The sequence below is a fragment of the Schistocerca cancellata genome, chromosome 10, assembly GCF_023864275.1.
Source record: "Schistocerca cancellata isolate TAMUIC-IGC-003103 chromosome 10, iqSchCanc2.1, whole genome shotgun sequence".
Taxonomy (NCBI): domain Eukaryota; kingdom Metazoa; phylum Arthropoda; class Insecta; order Orthoptera; family Acrididae; genus Schistocerca; species Schistocerca cancellata.
In genome coordinates this window covers 134368839-134389813 of record NC_064635.1, presented here as the reverse complement: position 1 = coordinate 134389813, position 20975 = coordinate 134368839, and the positions used below count along the sequence as shown (strand labels likewise).

The 20975-nt window shown below is 39.2% G+C and overlaps 1 protein-coding gene across 2 annotated transcripts in view; it reads right to left on the bottom strand.

The window, feature by feature from the left end:
• Nucleotides 1-20975, bottom strand: part of LOC126106361 (uncharacterized) — a 126381-nt gene that overhangs the window by 35743 nt on the left and 69663 nt on the right. For both annotated transcript variants that reach the window (XM_049912612.1, XM_049912613.1), the window contains exons 4-6: nucleotides 19787-19889; nucleotides 10600-10885; nucleotides 5180-5364 (exon numbers count right to left, since the gene is read on the bottom strand). In XM_049912612.1, the coding sequence (XP_049768569.1) occupies nucleotides 5180-5364; nucleotides 10600-10885; nucleotides 19787-19889 (574 nt within the window). The remainder of the gene's footprint in view (nucleotides 1-5179; nucleotides 5365-10599; nucleotides 10886-19786; nucleotides 19890-20975) is intronic.

Here is a 20975-nt window from a genome sequence, read left to right as displayed (position 1 = left end):
AACAGGACTTTCAAAAAGTTTGGAAAAATTGTAGGACAATCAAAGAAAAAACATACACAAACTGTATTGATAAAATTTAATTGGCATAGAAGTTTACCTCTGCATCATACACTCTGATGATTCCAAATAACTTTTTACAATTAATCTGCTGCAGTACCACCTTATTTGTAACTTATGTGGCATAATCCTTATCATTTCAGGCAGGGGGTTACCTTCACAATCGGATGTTACTGGATTTAGCACATGTTAAAATTCAGGAGTAAGTAAGAAGCCTGTATTTTTTTGTGTTCTCCAAAAATTTCCTGCCCCCAGCATACAGACCTCCAAAGGTGACACAGCGAACACCATTCTGATGCGAATTATGGAAATTTTTTTAAAATTCTGTATCTCGGTAACAGGTCTAGATATTTTGTTAGAGTTTTTTTTATTTAAAAGATAAGTGCTTTATGATTGCAATGGTATCCTCCGTTTAGACATATCTGTCAAAGTTCTGTTACTGTCACCTTTTGAATTTTTTTATAACTTACAGAAAAAAATTTGTTTTTCCAAAAATGCCAATCCAAAAACGTTAGATTTCTGAACAACATGAAGCCTCCCATGGTGCAGATTTTGCATCAATAGAGGAAGAAGAATTAAATACCCTGAATCAATCAGCTACAGAGGTAGGTGTTAGTCCTGCTAAGAAAACGAGGTCACTGAAGTCGAGTCATAAGCTCTATGCATCAAGAAAGTGCAGAGAAATTACTAAAGCAACGGATGAATACACTACAGCAAAACTGACCACACTCTTCAAAGTAAAAGTTCCATCTTCAAAATAAAATGAACCAAAGCACCGTTGCGAGGAATTTTTCACAGATATCAACTCAGCTGTTGAATATTGTGCATCCTACAGTGAAAAGGTGCGAGTTTTAACTATTATTCCCGAGACATTTTCAAAGAAAACAATTTTTAACCACATTCCATCATTATGGAAGTACACGGTAGACAAATCAAGAAATGTGAGGCCTGTAAAAGGAGGCTTTGGAAGAGGTAATCCCTATTACGGTCATCCTGTAGAAGCAGCTCAAGTGCAAATAGTGCAGTCATTTTAACTGGAAGATAAATAGGACTGTTCTCACTAGAGTGCCAACAAAAAAAAGACACTATAACTGTAACAGTTGAAGGTCAAAAAGGTGTGAAAGTGAAGAGATACATGACTCACAGTATTAAAAATACTTTTCCAATTTATAAGAGCAACTATACAACTTCACATATTGAAAGATCAAAATTTTATGCACTACAACCTAAGTGGGTAGTTCCACACCCACATAGAGATATCTGTTTACGTGTGTACTGCGAGAATTTTGTGTGTTAACTTTGAAGCACTTACTGGAGCACGTGACATGACACCATGGTTGGGCACGTGAAGTCATTAGGAGTCTGTAATGTAAAGTGAGGGACTTGTTTGTTTCAAGAATGTGGTGACTGTCCTGGAAAGGGAGGATTGTCTTTACAGACACTTGGCCTGGAAGATGTAGCGAATAACTGCAGAAATTACATATGCGACATGGGAGAAAAAAACTAATTATGAAAGTTGTTGCCTTTGACAGTTTCATTGATGAACTTGGTAAATGGTCAGTGAGCGCAGTAACACACGGGGATATGAAGAAATTGCAACAACAACTTCGTATTGCTAAAGTGAAAGAGTGTGTACAGGCTGAAGAACTACGTTTAGTGCTTCACTGTGATTTTGTTGAGAACTGGTACGTAATTCTCCCACAAGAAGTACAAGGGTATCATTGGAGTAATGACCAGGTTTCAATTTTTACAGGTGGGACATATTTTCAAAACCAGACCGCAAGTGTTGCAAGTATGTGTTGACACAGGACATGACTCAGCACATGCTTTGCTAGCAATGCGCAAAATTCTTCAACTGCAAACAGGGGCAGAGAAGGTCATCCATTATTTCTGATGGTACTCCTAGTCATTTTAAAAATTGTTACCAGCTGTTTGTATTGAGTAAGTCGCTTGTGCCAACTGACTGGGTATACGGTGCTACTGGTTACGGGAAGAGCCCTTGTGATCGTTTAGGCGGCCTGCTGAAGCACCGTGGTACAAAACATAATCTTTCCAGACCAAATACAGCTGTGATTCAGAATGCTGAGGATTTTAGGAGAGTCATGAAATCCTACATATCTACAGCCCCTATTCTTTGTCCAAAGAGGAAATTGAAGAACTCCGCGAGCAGAAAAAAGGAAAATAGTCCAAACAAACTACTCCTGTGAAAGGAATCCAGAAGACACATTTCTGGACTCAAACTGATGGCCGAAGTCATATTGGACGCACTTTAAAGAGCAAGAAAGAAGAAATTTTGTTCGTTCGGCCAACACCTCAGAAACAGCAGGATAATATTTAGATCCACAACCTGAGAAGGGGGAAGTTTGTGGTATGTGTGTATGACTGTGACTGGTGGATTGTAGAGATTATAAACACCAGTTATGAGTTAACCAAAACAGTAGTGAACCTTATGCTACCACATGGACCAGCTGCTAGATATAGGTTTCCAGTTGAAGCACAGCAACACCATCAAGGCTCACTTCCTGTTCACAATGGTTTGAAGACTGCAAGTGTTCCAGTTCCTATTGGTTCAACAGGAAGGCATCACTCTATATCAGGGATTCCTAAAGTGGTCGATATCGACCCCTTCAGGGTCGATATCGGTTTCCTAGGGGTCGACATAAACGAAAACTGATTTTGGGGGTCGATGAGGTCTAAAAATCGACCCCTATTAAATTAACACAAGTTCTTATTTAAAACTTTCAAGATAGGTAGGTACTGTATTGTTTATGTTGTGTTAGTCACCAGGTTCATCCATCACACTGAATGTTTAATTTTCTCTTTGCGAATTAATACTTTTTTAAATATAATTTCCTACCTACTTAAGAGTCTTTAAGTACTTAATTTGTAATAATCACTATAAATTAAACCTGATATTTACTGAATTGTATGTCTTTTTATTTTGTTAAATTTTGTTGAGAAAATGAAGTCAACTTTACTCACTTAACCAAGTGCAAAGTTTTCCAATTGGTACCTTAGTACCTAGGTATTTTGTATCAATAGGAAAAAACTAAAGATAGGCCCCCTTATTCATAATAGTCTGCTAACTTAAAGCATTGCTAATTCTCACTCTGTCTTCTTCTATTGACCTAAGTCAGAATGAAAAATAACACTCTGCAGCAGCTGTTTTAAGTTAGCGGACCATTATGAATAAAAATAGGTAATTTGGCCATGGGGGTCTGAGATAACAGTTCATTTTGGAAAAGGGGTCACTTGTCCAAAATAGTTTGGGGATCCCTGCTCTATATTAAAGGGAGATACTGAAGCACTGAAACACATTTTTAGTTCATTGACTGGCTGATTTCAATACAAAACAGAGTGCACAGAAGTTCTATAAACTGAAACCTTAAGTCTTTGGACCTTTCACATACATTTTGGAACCAGTTAAAATGCTGTAAAATCATTTCAAATGCTGTAAAAATGAGTCTTATTCATCTTTCAAAACTAAAATTATATTAAATAAGGCTAGATTTTGATTTTTACAAGCATGTTATGTGATAATGTGGCAATAAACAGGTTTTACGTTTGGCAAAAATTTCAATTGTTTATAAAACCTATTCAACCTAAAAGTGGAAGCTCTCCTTTCCAGGGAATGTAGAACTATGTGGTACTAATCAACAGGAAAAAAAATCAAAACTTTATGGATTGGCATTTAAAAAAAAAAGTTCAGAATGCTATAGTAAAAGAACTCTGACAGGTAAGTCCAAATGGAGGATTTCTTTGCAGTCATAAATTAATTATCTTTCAAATAAAAAAACCAACAAAATATCTAAAACTGTTCCAGAGATATAGCATTTTAAATTTTTTTCCAAATTTCGCACCTTCAAAATGGTACGCACAATGTCATCTTTGGAGGGCTGTATCTCGGAGCAGAACTTTTTTGGAGAAAAGAAAAAAATACGTGTTCCTTATTTAGTCCTTCATTTTAACATATGCAAAATTCAATAACATCCGAGACTATGAAGGTAAGATTTTTTTCCTAGGCTGCCCAATTTGATATGGACTACGCCATGTATTTTATGAAGAAGTGCATTTTCGTTCAAACACACGTGATGTTTCTTCATCTTAACATGATTCACAATTTTAGACCTTCCATCATGTCCAACAGAAAATTTTGACTTGCGTAATGTACATTCTACATTTTCTCCACAGCCAGTGGCAAAAGTAAACTCACTTTTTTTTTTTTACTGCTATAAATATTCCACTTTCGGTTTGTTACGATGCAACACTGAACATGAATCATTACTATCACCAGTGCAAATCATTAACCATAAATAAGCGAAGATTGTAGATCAAGTTGCACAAGTGGCACTACCTAGCATAAGTACTTGTGCGATGTGCAGCACATTGCAAATCAAACATACAGCTGTTCCAGGAAAAATGGGACAAACAGACACCCTACAAATGGGTCATATCCCTTTGATAGACCCCAGTGCAAGATCTGTCAAATTTACTCATCCACCACAGCAGACTCCAGTTCCGTCATAAGTTTATCTCAACCCATCAGAGGCGGGACCACCTGTGACAGCAGCCACGTTATGTACCGGCTCTGCTGCAAGTCTCCATATGGGCACAACCCCAACCAGCTGTAAATCTGACGGCCACTAACAAACTGCAACACAGTTCAACTACCAGTGGCAGAAAGTGTTGCCAAGCATAAAATGCTCCACAACCTGTGACATCTGGATGCTTCCTCCCAGCACCAGCTGCTCCGAACTACATAGACGGGAGTTATCCTTTGTTCCCAATCCTGCTGGCTCCATCCTCTGCCGATCCCCGACCACATCCCACCACAGTCTTAACTTCACCTGTTATGCACTCACATCCTCTCCCGTGCAGTCTCTCCTTCCTCAGTTCTGTCACACCCATCCAATACCCTCTTCCTCGTCATTGTCATAATGAGCTGCACAAAATTACTGGTGGCGGTGCCCATGTGTCACACTCCTGTCCCACACAACCGTTGCCTCCTTCCAAGCCTAGCCATCTACAAAACTCCTTCCCACACCCTGCCTCTTTCCTCCCCTCTCCTACTCGGTGCTTAACAATGGATCTAGGTATAAGACAAAATTTATTACCTCTTTACCTTATTGATACTTAGAACTGCAACCAGCACCCGATCAATCTTGTTGTCAATCATTTTCAACAACCTGTTGTTTGCCGGTCCATAGTGCTGGTATCTCCAAGCAGCATAACCAAGCAGTATCGTGCACAGAATTGTTTCAAAGCACCGTAGATACCACACCCACTGGTAATGAGTTGCTGCATCATCTGAAACAGTAAGGAGTGAAAAACCAATTTTTTTAAAGAATTAATAACTTATGTGCATTTAATAAGAACACTGACAGTTATGTCTAATCTAGCCTTCACCTCTCAATGATGTGAAGGCTCTAAGGAACCACACATGGTTCAGGATGCACATTAAATTGTAGGTTCTATGTAGCAGAAGTTTTGTGTGTGTGCGTGTGTGTGTGTGTGTGTGTGTGTGTGAGAGAGAGAGAGAGAGAGAGAGAGAGAGAGAGAGAGAGAGAGAGAGAGAGAAAGGGGGGGGGGGCTCTAAAGATTGGTGCTATCTAATAATTCGTTGAGGGCAGAGAAAAGACTTTCATTGCAGAGGGCTGTGCATTCATTAATTACTTGTTTTCCTTCAACTAAGGCTTTTTGTATTAGATGATTTTCTTCGATTATTAGTTTTTGTGGGAGGCTGTTGCAGCATCTGAGAATTTTCAAATCTGTATTGATGTCTGTTGGGTTATATTTCTTGCCTGTAAGGTGTTCAGCAAATGTGGAATGACAGTTGTTACTTTTTAATGCTATTCTGTGTTCTGCATATCTGGTATTAAAGTTTCTGCTTGTCTGTCCTACATAAACTGATTTGCAGCCCTGAAATGTTAATTAGTAAATAAAACCACTATCCACCATCTTGGTTGTTCTTACAGCTGGTAAACAGCTAAACAGTGACAGCGACAGCTCAATAACACAGTGGAGAAGATGATGAAACCAGAAAACATAAGTGAAACACACACACACACACACACACACACACACACACACACACACACACACACAAGCTTCTACATAGAATTTATTAATTTCAGGCATAAGTATAACAGTTCACAAATCATAATTTTTGCTTAAATAATGCGTACATTAAGTTGTGTATGGTTGCAGATGACAAAGCTGTAAAAACATAACACATCTGGAAAACCACACCATGTGGTAAAAACGTATAAATTCATAATTTTGTGTGTTTCTTTAAAAATGTGTAACTATTATTTAAAAACTAATATTTACATGTATACAAACAATAAAGAATATTCTTTATATTTAACAGCCATAAAATAGAAGCCCACTGAGGATTCTTCAACTGCAGTGAAACATGTATGGGATAAAAAAACAAAATTGTGTTTTGTTAAAGGCGGACTCCATCCAGAAACACATGTATTGTTAAAGCAAATACAGACAAAAGAGCTTCAACTCCAAGATGATTATTTCAGTGCCCTGCAGGCATTTCCGAGCAAGCTCTACAACAAATTCCGGAACACCACAGCAAAGTTACATCAAACTATTTTAAATATAAAATTCAACAGAATTTGTCTATCACATAACATAATACCTAACTATATACATGTAAAAGAAAACAGAATGTCATTTGCAGCCCAACATGCCAAACACAAAGCCGAAATAGAGTGGCTGAAGTGGGAAATTAGGTATCTGTATACAAAAAAGCAGGAACTCATTGTTAAACTATTTAAAATCAACCTGGAACTAGGAAATCACATCAAACTCTTGGAAATATTCAACGGTATCATGAATACAGTCAAACAAAACACAGAAACACAAATAAAATCAAAATGGAATTAACAACAGCAAAACTGAACACACTTTTAAAACAAAAACAAAATGAAATCATTATACACAGGGGGAAAAAACACATGCTACAAATGTCTGGTCAATCATGAAGTAAATTTTCTAGAAAAAGGTCCTAAAAACAATGTCAACACACACGTTAACATGAGACAGTGGAGAATCCTATCACAGAAAGTGAATACATCATAAAACAACATAAAGAAACAGTAACCCAAACTTCAATGCAGGTCTGACAAGAGAATTAGTTGCAGAAGAAATAAGATGCATAACAAAGGAAAACAAAAACAACACACTGACAGGAATAAAAACTATAGAAGAAAAAACCTCCAGAAAAATAAAGAACAAACTTACAAACCATGAGGCACCCACTACGAGATCAGACAAGAGCCGCACCATGATGATAATAAAACAGGATGAAAACAAGAACAAAATCTTAAAATTTATGGAATACAACAACATGACAAAGTTACCCAGCGACCCAACACAAAGATACCAGAGAAACACACTAACACAACTAAAAAATACCTCACACATATTCACAAACCAGAAAGCAAAATGGCTGAAACAAAAGAACCCCCAACCACCCACACTGAACAACCTACTAAAGCTTAACAAGAAGCGCATTCCGATACGCACCGTTGTCAATTTTAGAAGTGCACCCACATATATAACTTAGCCAGAGAAATACACACATACTTACAAAAACATTACATATACACAAATAACGAAGCATACACCAAAGAGCTGATATAAAAAAATCAAAGACATCAACATACCTTCAACAGCCATACTCACATCATTTGACATCAAAAATGGTTCAAATGGCTCTGAGCACTATGGGACTCAACATCTTAGGTCATAAGTCCCCTAGAACTTAGAACTACTTAAACCTAACTAACCTAAGGACATCACACACACCCATGCCCGAGGCAGGATTCGAACCTGCGACCGTAGCTGTCCCGCAGTTCCGGACTGCAGCACCAGAACCGCTAGACCACCGCGGCCGGCATTTGACATCACACCATGTACACCAATATCCCCACCACAGAACCCATCAACAACATCAAACAATTAGAACAACAAGCAGAAATTTTTTAACCCCACATTAAAGAAATAGCTAGCATTCTAAAACTAATCACAGATCAAAACTATTTTTCATTTGACAATCAGTTCTACACACAAGAAGATGGCCTTCCAATGGAGTCATCAGTCAGTGGAACCCTAGCCAACATTTTTCTCAATCACATTGAAAACAAAATATTTGAAACAATAGTAAGACCAAAACAATACTGGATAATACATTGGTATCATTATTTAGATGACAGCATGTGCCTTCTAGATGAAACACTCAGTCACATTCAGCAACTCCATTGTGGTGATATAAACAAAATCCACCCAAAAATAAAATTCATCACAGATACAGAAAATGAGAAAATGTTAAATTTCCTTGACTTCACAGTATACAGACACAACAACCAACACCAATTCTCCATATTCAGGAAAGTGACCACCACCAGCACAGCCATTCACAAAAATTTAATCATCTGATTGCGCACAAACTAACTGGCTTCCAATATATGCTACACAGACTGAACAAAACTCCACTCACAGAAAACAACAACAATAATAATGAATTACAGACAATCACACAAATAGCTGAAGAGAATGGATATGATACAAACACTATAGCACCAATTTACACACACACACACACACACACACACACACACACACACACACAGAAACACCAACAACAACAAACAAGTCGTTCATTCTCACCTACAACAACAAAGCAGCCCACAGAATAGGCAACATACTCAAAAAACAAGGGCTAAAAATATCCTACAGGACAGACAACGAACACAAGCATAGACAAACAACACACACCTGGTATTTACCAACTAACATGTCAGGACTGCAAACCAGTTTATGTAGGACAGACAAACAAAACTATAATTCCAGATACGCAGAACACATAAGAGCATTAAAAAGTAACAGCTGTCATTCCACATTTGCTGAATACCTTAAGGACAAGAAACGTAACCCAACAGACATCAATACAGTCTTGAAAATTCTCGCCGGCCACGGTGGCCAAGCAGTTCTAGGCGCTTCCGTATGGAACCGCACAACTGCTACGGTCGCAGGTTCGAATCCTGGTCGCAGGTTCGAATCCTGCCTCAGGCATGGATATGTGTGATGTCCTTAGGTTAATTAGGTTTAAGTAGTTCTAAGTTCTAGGGGACTGATGACCTCAGATGTTAAGTTCCATAGCGCTCAGAGCCATTTGAAAATTCTCAAATGCAGCAACAGCCCCCCCACAAAAACTAGTAACTGAAGAAAATTATCAAATACAAAAAGTCTTAGTTGAAGGAAAACAAGTAATAAATGAAGACACAGCTTTCTGCAATGGAACTCTGTTCTCAAAGAATTATTAGGTAACACCAACCTATAGAGCCACCCCCCCCCCCCCCACCCATCCACACACAAAAAACACAACTCAAACCCATCCTCTCTCTCACTCACACACACACACACACACACACACACACACACACACACACACACACACACACAAATGCACAGACACCTCTGAAAGATTCAGAACAACCGCCAGGTACACCTTCAACCTTCAACTGTTCCTCTGGCAGCCATCTTATTTTTTACACCTTCAACTGTTCCACTGACCGCCATCTTGTCTGTTTTTACAGCTGGTAAACAGTGACAGTGACAGTTCAATAACATAGTGAAGAAGAAGATAAAAACACAAAACATAAGCAGAACATAATGTAAATACAAACACACAAACGCACACCCACACCCACATAAGCTTCTACATAGGATTTCTTAATTTCAGGCACAGGCACAACAGTCTACAAATCATAACTTTTGCTTAAATAATTTGTCTACATTAAGTTGCATATGATTGCAGATGACAAACTGTGAAAGAAATCAGTCACTGTAAAAACATAACACATCAGGAAAACTACACCATGTGGTAAAAAAAGTATGAGTTCATAATTTAGTGTGTTTCCTCGAAAATGTGTAACTACAATTTAAAAACTAATATTTACATGTATACAAACAATAAAGAACATTCTTTATATTTAACAGCCATAAAATATAAGACCACTGACGTTGCTGCAACTGCAGTGAAACATGTATGGGATGAAAAACAAAACTGTGTTTTGCTAAAGGCGGACCCTCCAGAAACGTGTATCACTTCACTTCATATATGTTGCTCAAGTTAATGTGACAACCATTCACCCAAAAGTGTAGTCATTTTATTGAGCAAGTAAATTCAACGAGTTATCTCAAAAGGTGTTACATCACTTTGTAGTTAATTGTGAGTTCTCTTTTATTCCTCAACCCTCTACAGTCAGTGAAGAAATCCACATAGAATAGTTAGTGGAACTGAGTAGCAGGTCCACAGCTTCAAGAAAAGATAATAAGGCAACTAACTGTCAAGACTGAACATGGTAACTTTTATTACAAACCTCATCAGGGCGACAATCAACTGAGAAGCGAGAACTCTGTTACAACCATTAACAAGGGAATCCCACACTGTTCCATTTCACTGTTTTTAGTGAAGAGGGAATAGACATATATAGTTTTTTTAAATACTTCTTGTACTCTTACCGGCAAACCAATTTGCAATAACAGTCTCCACAATGGCACCAGCAAACAGCACAGCAAACATGTGTGGTACCATACTGGAACCGGAACGCGTTCGGCCGAGAGCCGCTAAGGCGACTGCAGCCACGGTGAAGAACAGCACAGTGCCAAAGAACGAGGAGCCACTGAGCAAGAGATTCTGGATGGCGAGCAGTACAGTCGATACTTGTCCCACGACGGTGCTCACCAATAGGAGATCTGACAACATCTTGCTCTGCACCTCGGCAGACTCTTGCAATTGCTGTGACATCTGCACACAGTACGTACATCTTTTAAGATCCTACATTTCAGTTAACAAGTTGTTCAATAAATTTATCACCTAAATACTAACAAAAATATAAAAGTCAAATACAACAATTTTTCTCAAGTTTCTAGGAAACGTATGACATCTGTTGCTGTTAGCTTTTTTTCCAACCTATTCAGTCATCAATACAGGTAAAAGTAACTATAGGTTTGCCGATGTATGTGTTGGGACTCCTGTCATTCTTGTTGAATATTAATGAGCTTGCAGACAATATTATTAGCAACTTTTCACAGATGATGCAGTTACCTATAATGAAAAGAACTGCAGAAATATACAGTTATATGTTAATAAGATTTCAATGTCCCAGCCTGACACCCAGTTGTAACTTCTTTAACAGCGTATGCTGTACATCACTCCAGAGAGGAAGGATCATTCCAGAACGTAATCCTAGACTGTCGGTGGGGCTTTTTTCGCAACATTCGTTCTCCCATGGGCAAGAAGTATGAATCTGAAAGGCAGAATGTAGGAAAGAAGGGGGTTGAGAGTTTCATGACCTGGAAATGGTGGTCTCCATCTCTAAATAAGCAGAAGGCTGGGCTAAAGTTCAAATCGTTACGATTGGCCTCTTGAGCAACGGAGTCAATGTTGAAATTTGTATGTGTCACTTTAGTAGACAGGTTAGTTAAGTGATTTTATTTATTTATCTATCTATCTATCAGGTTGTATGGGGCCACGCAAGCCAAAGCTACTTGGTCTTGCAACAAGTCACTACACAGTTTACACACTGTTGATTGGAAATTTTATAAACATAAGAATTAAAGTCTTTTACAGTTTCTTCAATTTTAATCTACAGTAAAGGAGTTTTGCTATTTTGGGAGCAAAAAACTGATAATGGTCGAAGTAGAGAGGATATAAAATGTAGACTGGCAATGGCAAGGAAAGCATTTCTGAAGAAGAGAAATTTGTTAACATCGAGTATAGATTTAAGTGTCAGCAAGCCTTTCTGGAAGTATTCATACGATAGATAGTTTAGACAAGAACAGAATAGAACCTTTCGAAATGTGGTGCTATAGAAGAATGCTGGAGATTAGATGGGTAGATCACATAACTAATGACGAGGTATTTAATAGAATTGGGGAGAAGAGGAGTTTGTGGCACAACTTGACTAGAAGAAGGGATCGTTGGGTAGGACATATTCTGAGGCATCAAGGGATCACCAATTTAGTATTGGAGAGCAGCATGGAGGGTAAAAATCGTAGAGGGAGACCAAGAGATGAATACACTAAGCAGATTCAGAAGGATGTGGGTTGCAGTAGTTACTGGGAGATGAAGAAGCTTGCACAGGATAGAGTAGCATGAAGAGCTGCATCAAACCAGTCTCAGGACTGAAGACCACCACCACCACCACCACCACCACCACCACCACCACCACCACCACCACAACAACAACAAGAATTAAAGAATTAATAAAGCACAAAAAAAAAAAAAAAAATGCAGACAGTTCATGAATAAATAAGACATTACAAAGAAAAAATTCTCTACTACTGTGAGGAACTCGCACAGAGTATGAGTGCAGCACAAATTAGTCGTTCAATTTAGATTTTAAGAGTTGGAGATTATCATTCAATTTCTTTTCAGCCCTGCCAGATACCTGTTGGAAATGAAACCTATTGAGAAAGTGAAGAAGTTTTTGTGCCACGCGTGTTATCTCAGTGCAAATTGTTTTTCTGATTAGTGTTCACTGAATGAATGTTACAGTTTTCTTCTGAATGAATTAACATTATCATCAACAAATTCATGACTACGTGTAAGTACAGGAATGTCAGAGTCAAAGTTTCGAGACATTCATACAATGTCTTGCATAAAATTCACAAACCCACACTGCAGATCTGCCCTTTTTGGGCTAAAAATAGTCTTGATTAGTTTACAGTTGCCCATCTCATACGAGATAATAGAATGACAGTAAGTAAAGCACAAAAATGGAATGGATAGTTGTTACGCACCGGCGCAGAGGATGTGTTGAGTCATAGAGGGGCAAAGTGACAAGGACTGCTAAAATATTTATGCTTTTGGATGAAATCATCCTTCTGAAGTAGGGCACTCATCTGCTGGGCTAGATGGTGGGGACAAGGAGTCCCCCCCCCCCCCCCTTGCCCTCCTTGTTTTGGTGGTACGAAAACAACTGAGGCCATAAGCACCCATTTCATAACCTTAGGACACTGCCAGGAAAGAGCTAAAGATAAGAATGTCCCCTTGAAGGAAGGTTCACAAAATCCGAATCAAAGATTAATGTCCTTCACCATATTGAATAAAAAGTAATTTAACAGGGTTGACAGCCTGTGCATCTTTTGCTAAAACGGCCAATAATTCAGGTGGGAAACATATACAAAGGCTAATGACGAGCACAAACTGGTAGGGATCACCACATAACAAATGGCGATGGCTAAAATTACAGTGTTCAATATGTAACTTAGCAAAAATGACCACTTCATGACGAGATGGCTGAGAGTTGGTCAGCCAAGCTGTTGGGAGAGGTTTAGTTCCCTGGAGCTTGTTCCTGTGAAGAGAGGAGTATGTGGCAATGCCAAGGTGACACCATCTGCTAATAGATGGTAACATGGAGCTCATCCAAAGGAATGGAAGAACAAGCAGGCCAAGGCAGGAGGACTGCAGCCTCGGCAGCAGTGTCAGCTGCCTCATTTCCCATCAGACAGACATGACCAGGAACCCACACGAACATCACAGTGGCTCCTGTAACAGTGGGCAAGTGGAAGCTTTCTTGGACCTGTTGCACTAAGGGACAGTCTGTGTACAGCCTACAGAGGCTCTGAAGGCCACTGAGAGAATTGGGGCATAAGACAATTAAAAAGCCTATATTGCTGGATGTGCTGGCTGGCTTGATAGAGGGCGAAGAGCTCTGCTGCAAAAATTGAGCAGTGTTCTGGAAACCAATACTGAAAATGATAGGTGCCAATGACAAAGGCACACCTGACACCACAGTCGATCTTAAAGCCATCACTGTACACAAAGGTGCTACCACTTAAGTTGCGTGCGAAGGTTGAGAAACTTACAGCAACAGATCAAATCCGGACTAGTGTCCTTGGGAAGCAAATGAAGTCCACGACAAACAAGGCCATGATATGTGGTGGGGAGCAGTAGAGATACCATGGCAGAGGTGGGGGTGGGGAAAAAAAGATGCTGTGATGCCTGCAGGAACAGGATATTGCTGCTAGGTGCAGTGTCTGAAGGCTATGATCAGGGATGGGGGGGAGGGGGGGGGGGGAAGGGGAAACAGACCAGTACCTGCACTGGCAGGATAGAAGTATGTGTAGTGCAAAAGTATGGGCACGGAAGGGGATAGGTAGGTGGACAGACTAGTGAAGGCTGAGGCCAGGGAGCTTACAGTAGCAAAGCGCATGCTGATGAAGCAGTCATTAAAGTGAAGCACATCATCCTGAGTAGCACGTTCAGCAACTGCGTGGTCCAGCCATCTCTTGGCTGGAGCTTGGGTTGTTAGTTGTCATGACCACATAAAAATCATATTGATTGCAGCTTAGCCGGTAGACCACATGGCTGCTTTCACTGGTGGCCCTATCCCAACAAAGGCAAGATCACTTGTGAAAGCAGTCAGTCTGCACGAATGGCCACGGCCAAACTATCGCCAAGAGTAGGCTGGACCCCCAATTTCTGAACACGTCACCCAACGTAATATGCTTTACTTTAATGATTGCTTCTCTGGGGTTTCTGAATTGTGCAGGTGGGAACACTCCCTACAACACACTCTTCACTAGTTCCTGTCCTTCACCCACCTCCACCTCCTCCCCCTCCCCCTCCCTTGTTCCCACTCCAAATCTACACATGGTGCCTCCTGTCCTGCCAGTGCATCTACTAGTCCTTTCCCCTTCTTTACTCCCCACCCCCAGCACAACTTTCCAACACAACACCTAGGAGTTCTATCCAATCCCTGCCTGCATCCAAAGCCAGAAGTACAGCATCTCCCCCCACCCATCTCTACTCTGCCATCCCTCCCCAACCCATGCCACCTACTTACCCTCACTACCCACCCCTCGCAGATTGCTGCACACATCAGACAGACAGGCCTCAGTGTACAGAGACGAGAGAGAGAGAGAGAGAGAGAGAGAGAGAGAGAGAGAGAGAGAGAGAGTGGGGGGGGGGGGGCGCCTGTGATTCAATGCCTCCTCTATGTGGTGAGTAGCAACTTATTCTTTCCCTTGTCTGATACTTCCAAAAAGCTTGTCATCTACCGTCAATCCTAACACGTTCTTTAACTGACCACCTGGCCACAATAAGATTTCGCCTTCACAAGATTTTTTGTGTCCAATATTACAAGTAATGTGTTCTACTGCAGTTAAGCTATAATTTGGCTTCAAAAGACATATCAGCTAGCTCATTTACATTATATGACTTTCTTTTTATTTATGTTTTGTACGACACATTTTGGGAACTAATCCCATTTTTTTGTGCTAAGCTATTTATTCATGTCATTTACGATGTGAGAAGTGCTGCAGTGTTCTGTTGTCTTTACTTTAACATATAAAAACACACACAATTTTTAATAAATGATTGATCTTTATAAAGTGCTAGCAACAAAATTTGGAAAGAACTTTTTTAGCGTTTTCTTCTGCCCCATTTGTGCAGAAATTCACACACAATTTTCTGTACACAATACACAATGAAAATATCAAACTTACGAAACCAAACATATTTTTACACATAGCCAACAGAGATATATTGCTACGGTTCATCCACAAAGTATGTACACATCATTTTTACAGAGGGTACTTATCTTAATAATGTGGATCATCACTTGCTTACTGCCACCCCCCCCCCCCCCCAACAAACACACAGGGAGGGAGGGAGAGGAGAGGGAGAGAGAGAAAATAGTACATGTTTCTACGTGTCACTGTCAATATAAATATGTTGCAAGAACTGAAGATATATTCACATTAAAGAAGAAGAAGATAAAACATAAAATGAGAAACTGGAAACTATATCAGTGAATTTCTTCAAATGCTTCGAAAATATAATTCAATAGAAAACGTGACTCAGAGAAAAGTACCATTGTAAAATGTATACATAAGCAAATGATAATGTAGATTATTAAGATAAGTACACTCTGTAATAATGTATATGTACTCCGCGTGCAATCAATGCAAAGAGGTGTATGAGAGTCTATTATGTGTCTATATATAAAAACTGTGTGGTTTTGTATATTACAGTTAACGCAACAGAACAGTGCAATACCTCAGACCCTGTAACACTGAGAACAAACAGCAAAGTACACAGAAAATGCATGCAAGATAAAAATAAAATCTTAACTGGTTGCAGAAAAGTTGTGTCACAATAAACCCATTACATAAACTACTTTAAATTGCAACTGGTAGCAGATCCTACTCAACATTACCATTTAAAAGGGGGACCTTTTGTTCGAAGCAACACGGTCAGGTTTCATGCAACCCATGTCCTTCCTGTTAACTGACACTTATCCTTGCGAATTGAAACACCATCCTTTGTTTTGAATAAGAATCTGCGAAATATAGAGGGAGAGTGGTTACAACACATAAGAGTACAAGCAACAGTTCCTAACTTTCAGAAGTGATAGTTACCGTATTTACTCGAATCTAAGCCGCACCTGAAAAATGAGGCTCGAAATAAAGGAAAACAAAATTCCCGAATCTAAGCCGCACCTGATATTTGAGACTCGAAATTCAAGGGGAGAGAAAAGTTTTACGCCGCACCTCCAAATCGAAACGAAGTTGGTCCATTGCAATATGAGACACAATTTAGGTCGAATGAATGACGATACACCTACAGTAGTTCGGTTCGAGTCGTAAGCTTAGCAGTTAAGCTTTACCAGGTAGCCATTGCTGTGCGTCAGACGCTCCGTCCGTATTTATACCGGTACCCTTTCTTTTTCATCTGCTTCGTCTGGTTTGAATCAATTGCTTATTTTGCTTTGATCTGAGAAGTGCCGTTCTCTTTGTTATAGGTGTTTTACGAACTGTCGGCGCTCGCAGCATGGCTTGTTTTTGTGCGCGCTACCGCTGCTTACAAAAACAAAAAAAAAAAAACAAAAAAAAAAAAAAAAAAAAAAAAAAAAAAAAAAAAAAAAGGAAGAAGAAGAAGAAGAAGAAGAAGAAGAAGAAGAAAGAGAGGAATCGTCTCATTAGCGAAACAATGGCAAGAGAATGCTATTTGTTGTTACTTACACTGCTGCTTTCTTTGATAATGATCAACAAGAACCAAATAATAGACTGTGTACGATAGAACAGGTTCTGAACGAGAGTTAGGCGAAAATTTTTCTCCGTTTGAAAATCTTTGCGACCACTTCTTTAGTACATAAAATTCTGCACAGAAATTAGAGTCATCTTAGATTTAAAAATCTAGTCAGTTGCCGTGCTTCATTTCTGACTGTATCACTATTAGGCATAAGAATAATACGAATATAAACATGACACGATACGTATATTCTTCCACGTTTGCTGTTGTCTCACTCTAGTTTCGTAGTTTATTAGGCAGACAGGATTTAAATGAGATAGAAGCAAACACGAAAGAATACATGGCAAAATGTTTATATTCGTATTATTTTTATGGTGAAGAGAATACTGTATGTGATTCACTTTTCATCAGGTTCTTATTAGCAACCATCACTTCTCACAAGTAGGAAAAAATTCAGAACGTAGAGTTGGCCATATTGACAAACATCCCAAACAGTCTTGCCAGTCTGATTTTTGTAGTACATTGTAATTCTGCTACATTCGAAGATGAACAATACGGAATTTATATTTACTTCGTTGGATAATGTATGAGAATGCAGTAGTCGAAACTCGGGACGGAGAAAAAAAGCTCGTCTTCCACCTTTTTTTTTTTTTAATTTATTTACTGACGCAGAGGTTTTGGCGCCAGTATTTATCTTTGTGCCTACAAAGCATGCCTGTGTAGCGCTACATATATTCGACGGCAGAACTTCCGCTTGCTTTGCACTCGATTCTAAGCCGCAGGCGGTTTTTTGGATTACAAAAACCGGGAAAAAAGTGCGGCTTAGATTCGAGTAAATACGGTACTTCCGCAGAAAGGAGAGAGGGATATGGTGGGCAAGGACCCACGGAGGAGAGCAGCTCACCTGTTGTGAGGACATTAACACTGGCTTCATTTCTGCACTTTTCTCAGCATTATTAATAAAATGTATGTTATGTTTTCAGATGTCTAGGCAAATTGACAATGCAATTGTACCACGCCATACTTTGCAGTTACCCTCAGAAAATGTTGAGACGGATGATATTGTTACAAAGCCAATCTGAGTTCAGACAGAAAGCATACGTGAAACATTGCCCACAAAAGCAGAATTCACAATTTGATGGAACATGTGAAGACATAGTGTCTGAAACTGTGGTGCTATAAGTTTCTCTCTGAAAGAGCGCACCAAAAGAGCTCCCCCCCCCCCCCCCCCCCCCCCCAAAAAGTAAGAAATGAGACTGTTAATACTGCATTTAATCATTACTCAAGGGATCAACCTAAGTATTCACCTAGTTCACTACTCAACTGTTTTCTAACATCAAAATCAGTGTCCGCTTAATACATTTTAGAGGTGTGCCTTTTTTGCTAATTCGTGGAGTGTGAACCATTCTCTGTTCAAAACTACTTTCGGATTGACGCTCAACAGTATGTAGTAGCATGAGGCTCATGTGGGGGCATCATCACACGTTCAGCCAATTTCCTAAGATCTGCAGCTGCAGCAACCACCTGCAACTGCTACGCAATCACTTCCACCACTAACAACACTAGTGACTTACTCTACGCTTCAAGATCCTTCTTGACGTAATTCGCTTTAAGGCAGATCTCTGTCCTGTGGGATTGTTCATGGTGGACTGAGATTTTGTTTTTCATTACTTAATAGTAATAGTCTGAATATTTTATCTTTATTCCCACAGTTTAACACACAATACCAAACATGTCAGTGTAGAAAGAAATTGTTTACATGCTACATACCAACAAATTATTGTTCTCAATGATGTTTCCAACTATTCTGTTATTGAAAATATGCCTACTGTAGCAAAACAAATGGGGAAGAAGACTGACTGGATTCAGAGTTGAAGTAAACGATGATTGTGAGAAGTTGGAGATTAGGAACTAATATCTCTCCACGAATTGTGGTTCCCCAGATGCAAAATCAACAGTCTAAAGCATACGGTCACTATGTTGCCAACTTGTGATTTCCGAAAGAGTAAATTTGCCCTCAAGTTAAAGAAATAATTTTTTTTTCTGTTGTGTTATTTTTTCTGTTGTGTTAGAATTAAAAAGTTTGATTAGAAAATGTAACAGAAGTTTAAGTATAAACCACTTGCTCTGTTTTTTCTATTGAAATGTAAATTGGCAACCTGTAAGCTTTTGACGTGCAAGCAGAGCATTATGTGTCACATCAAACTCAAAATTGTCCCATATTACAGATGTCTCACAGTTCCAATTTGGAGCAGATAAAAATACAATATGTTCTTCAGACCTTGTTTCCATAATGTATTCACGTAAGTCCAGTAACAAAAAAGTCTCCTTAACGTCAAAAATTTGGTGACATTGTCAAGCTCTGTATTTTTGTGAACTTTTCATATATTGTCTAAATAATTCGTTGCCATAAATAAAACTGATATGAAAACACAGTGCAGCTCTGCATGTTTCACCTTTATGCAGGGAATATTTTGCGAGTTTGAGTGATGTGTGTTCTGTGCGGCAATTCTGCTCTGTGAAGCCACATGCTAATCCCAAAACGTCTATCCTCGAGTAATTTTGAATAGAGCACAGAGCAACCTACTCCCCACGGTTGATAGCAAGTAAGCAAATTGAAAGTAAAGATTTACATGTGTGTAGAGTGCAAATTTAAAGAAGACACACCTTTGAAGATGTAGTTGTCAGTCGTGCTATGGTTTTTTCTGTTTCCTGATGCCATGCTTGATTATACAGGAAGTAGCACATGCTTTGTGTGTGGATGTAAAACCTGGAGAAAAAGAAACAACGTAGTTAGCAACCAACACGTGCTGGGAACTATAAACCACTCTAAATATTTGTAAACTTAACTGTGTACTATAAATGCAGAATAGGAAATGTTATCACCTGAAAGGGAAAATCAAGGCCAATGAACTGATGACACTGGATAAAAACTGCCACAGCGCAGGTACAATGTAGTCATGCATATGTGTTGCGTGTGTTTTTGCAAAATGTAAACCTTCACAACTGAAAATTTCACTCTCATTAAAATTTTCTGGTCTATTCTCCTATGTTCAAACAAATTTCTACATCAACAGGTACAGTCTGCAAACCACCGTGAAGCGAATGGCAGAGTGCAAGTCCCATTACACCAGTTATTAGGGCTTCTTTCTATTCTATTGGCTAATGAAATGCGTGAAGAATGCCTCTGTGCATATTGTAATTATTCTAATCTTATCCTCATGATCCCTATGTGAGCGATACGTAGGAGGTTGTACACATTCCTAGAGTCGTCAGTTGAAGCCAGTTCTTGAAACTTTGTTCTCAGGATAGTTTACTTCTATCTTCAAGAGTCTGCCAGTTCAGTTCCTTTAAGTATCTCTGTGACACTTTGCCACAGGTCGAACAAACTTGTGACCATGCGTGCTGACTTTTCCTGTACGTACAATATCCCATTAGTCCTATCTGGTACAGGTCCCACAAACCTGAGTACATTATAGCACCGGTTGCACGATCAATTTGTGACCACTCTGCTTTGTAGACTTATTGAGTTTCTCTAGTACTCTACCAATAAACCGAAGTTTACCACCTGCTTTACCGAAGACTGAGCCTAGGTGATCATTCCATTTCATACCCCTACAAAGTGTTACATCCAAGTATTTGTATGAGTTGGCCAATTCCAAAAGTGACTCATTGATATTGTAGTCATAGGATATTATCTTTTTCCATTTTGTGAAGTGAACTATTTTACATTTATGAACCTTTAAAGCAAGTTGCCAATCTCTGCACCACTTTGAAATCTTATCAAGATTTAACTGAATATTTATGCAACTTCTTTCAGACAGTACTTCATTATAGATAACTGCATCATCAGCAA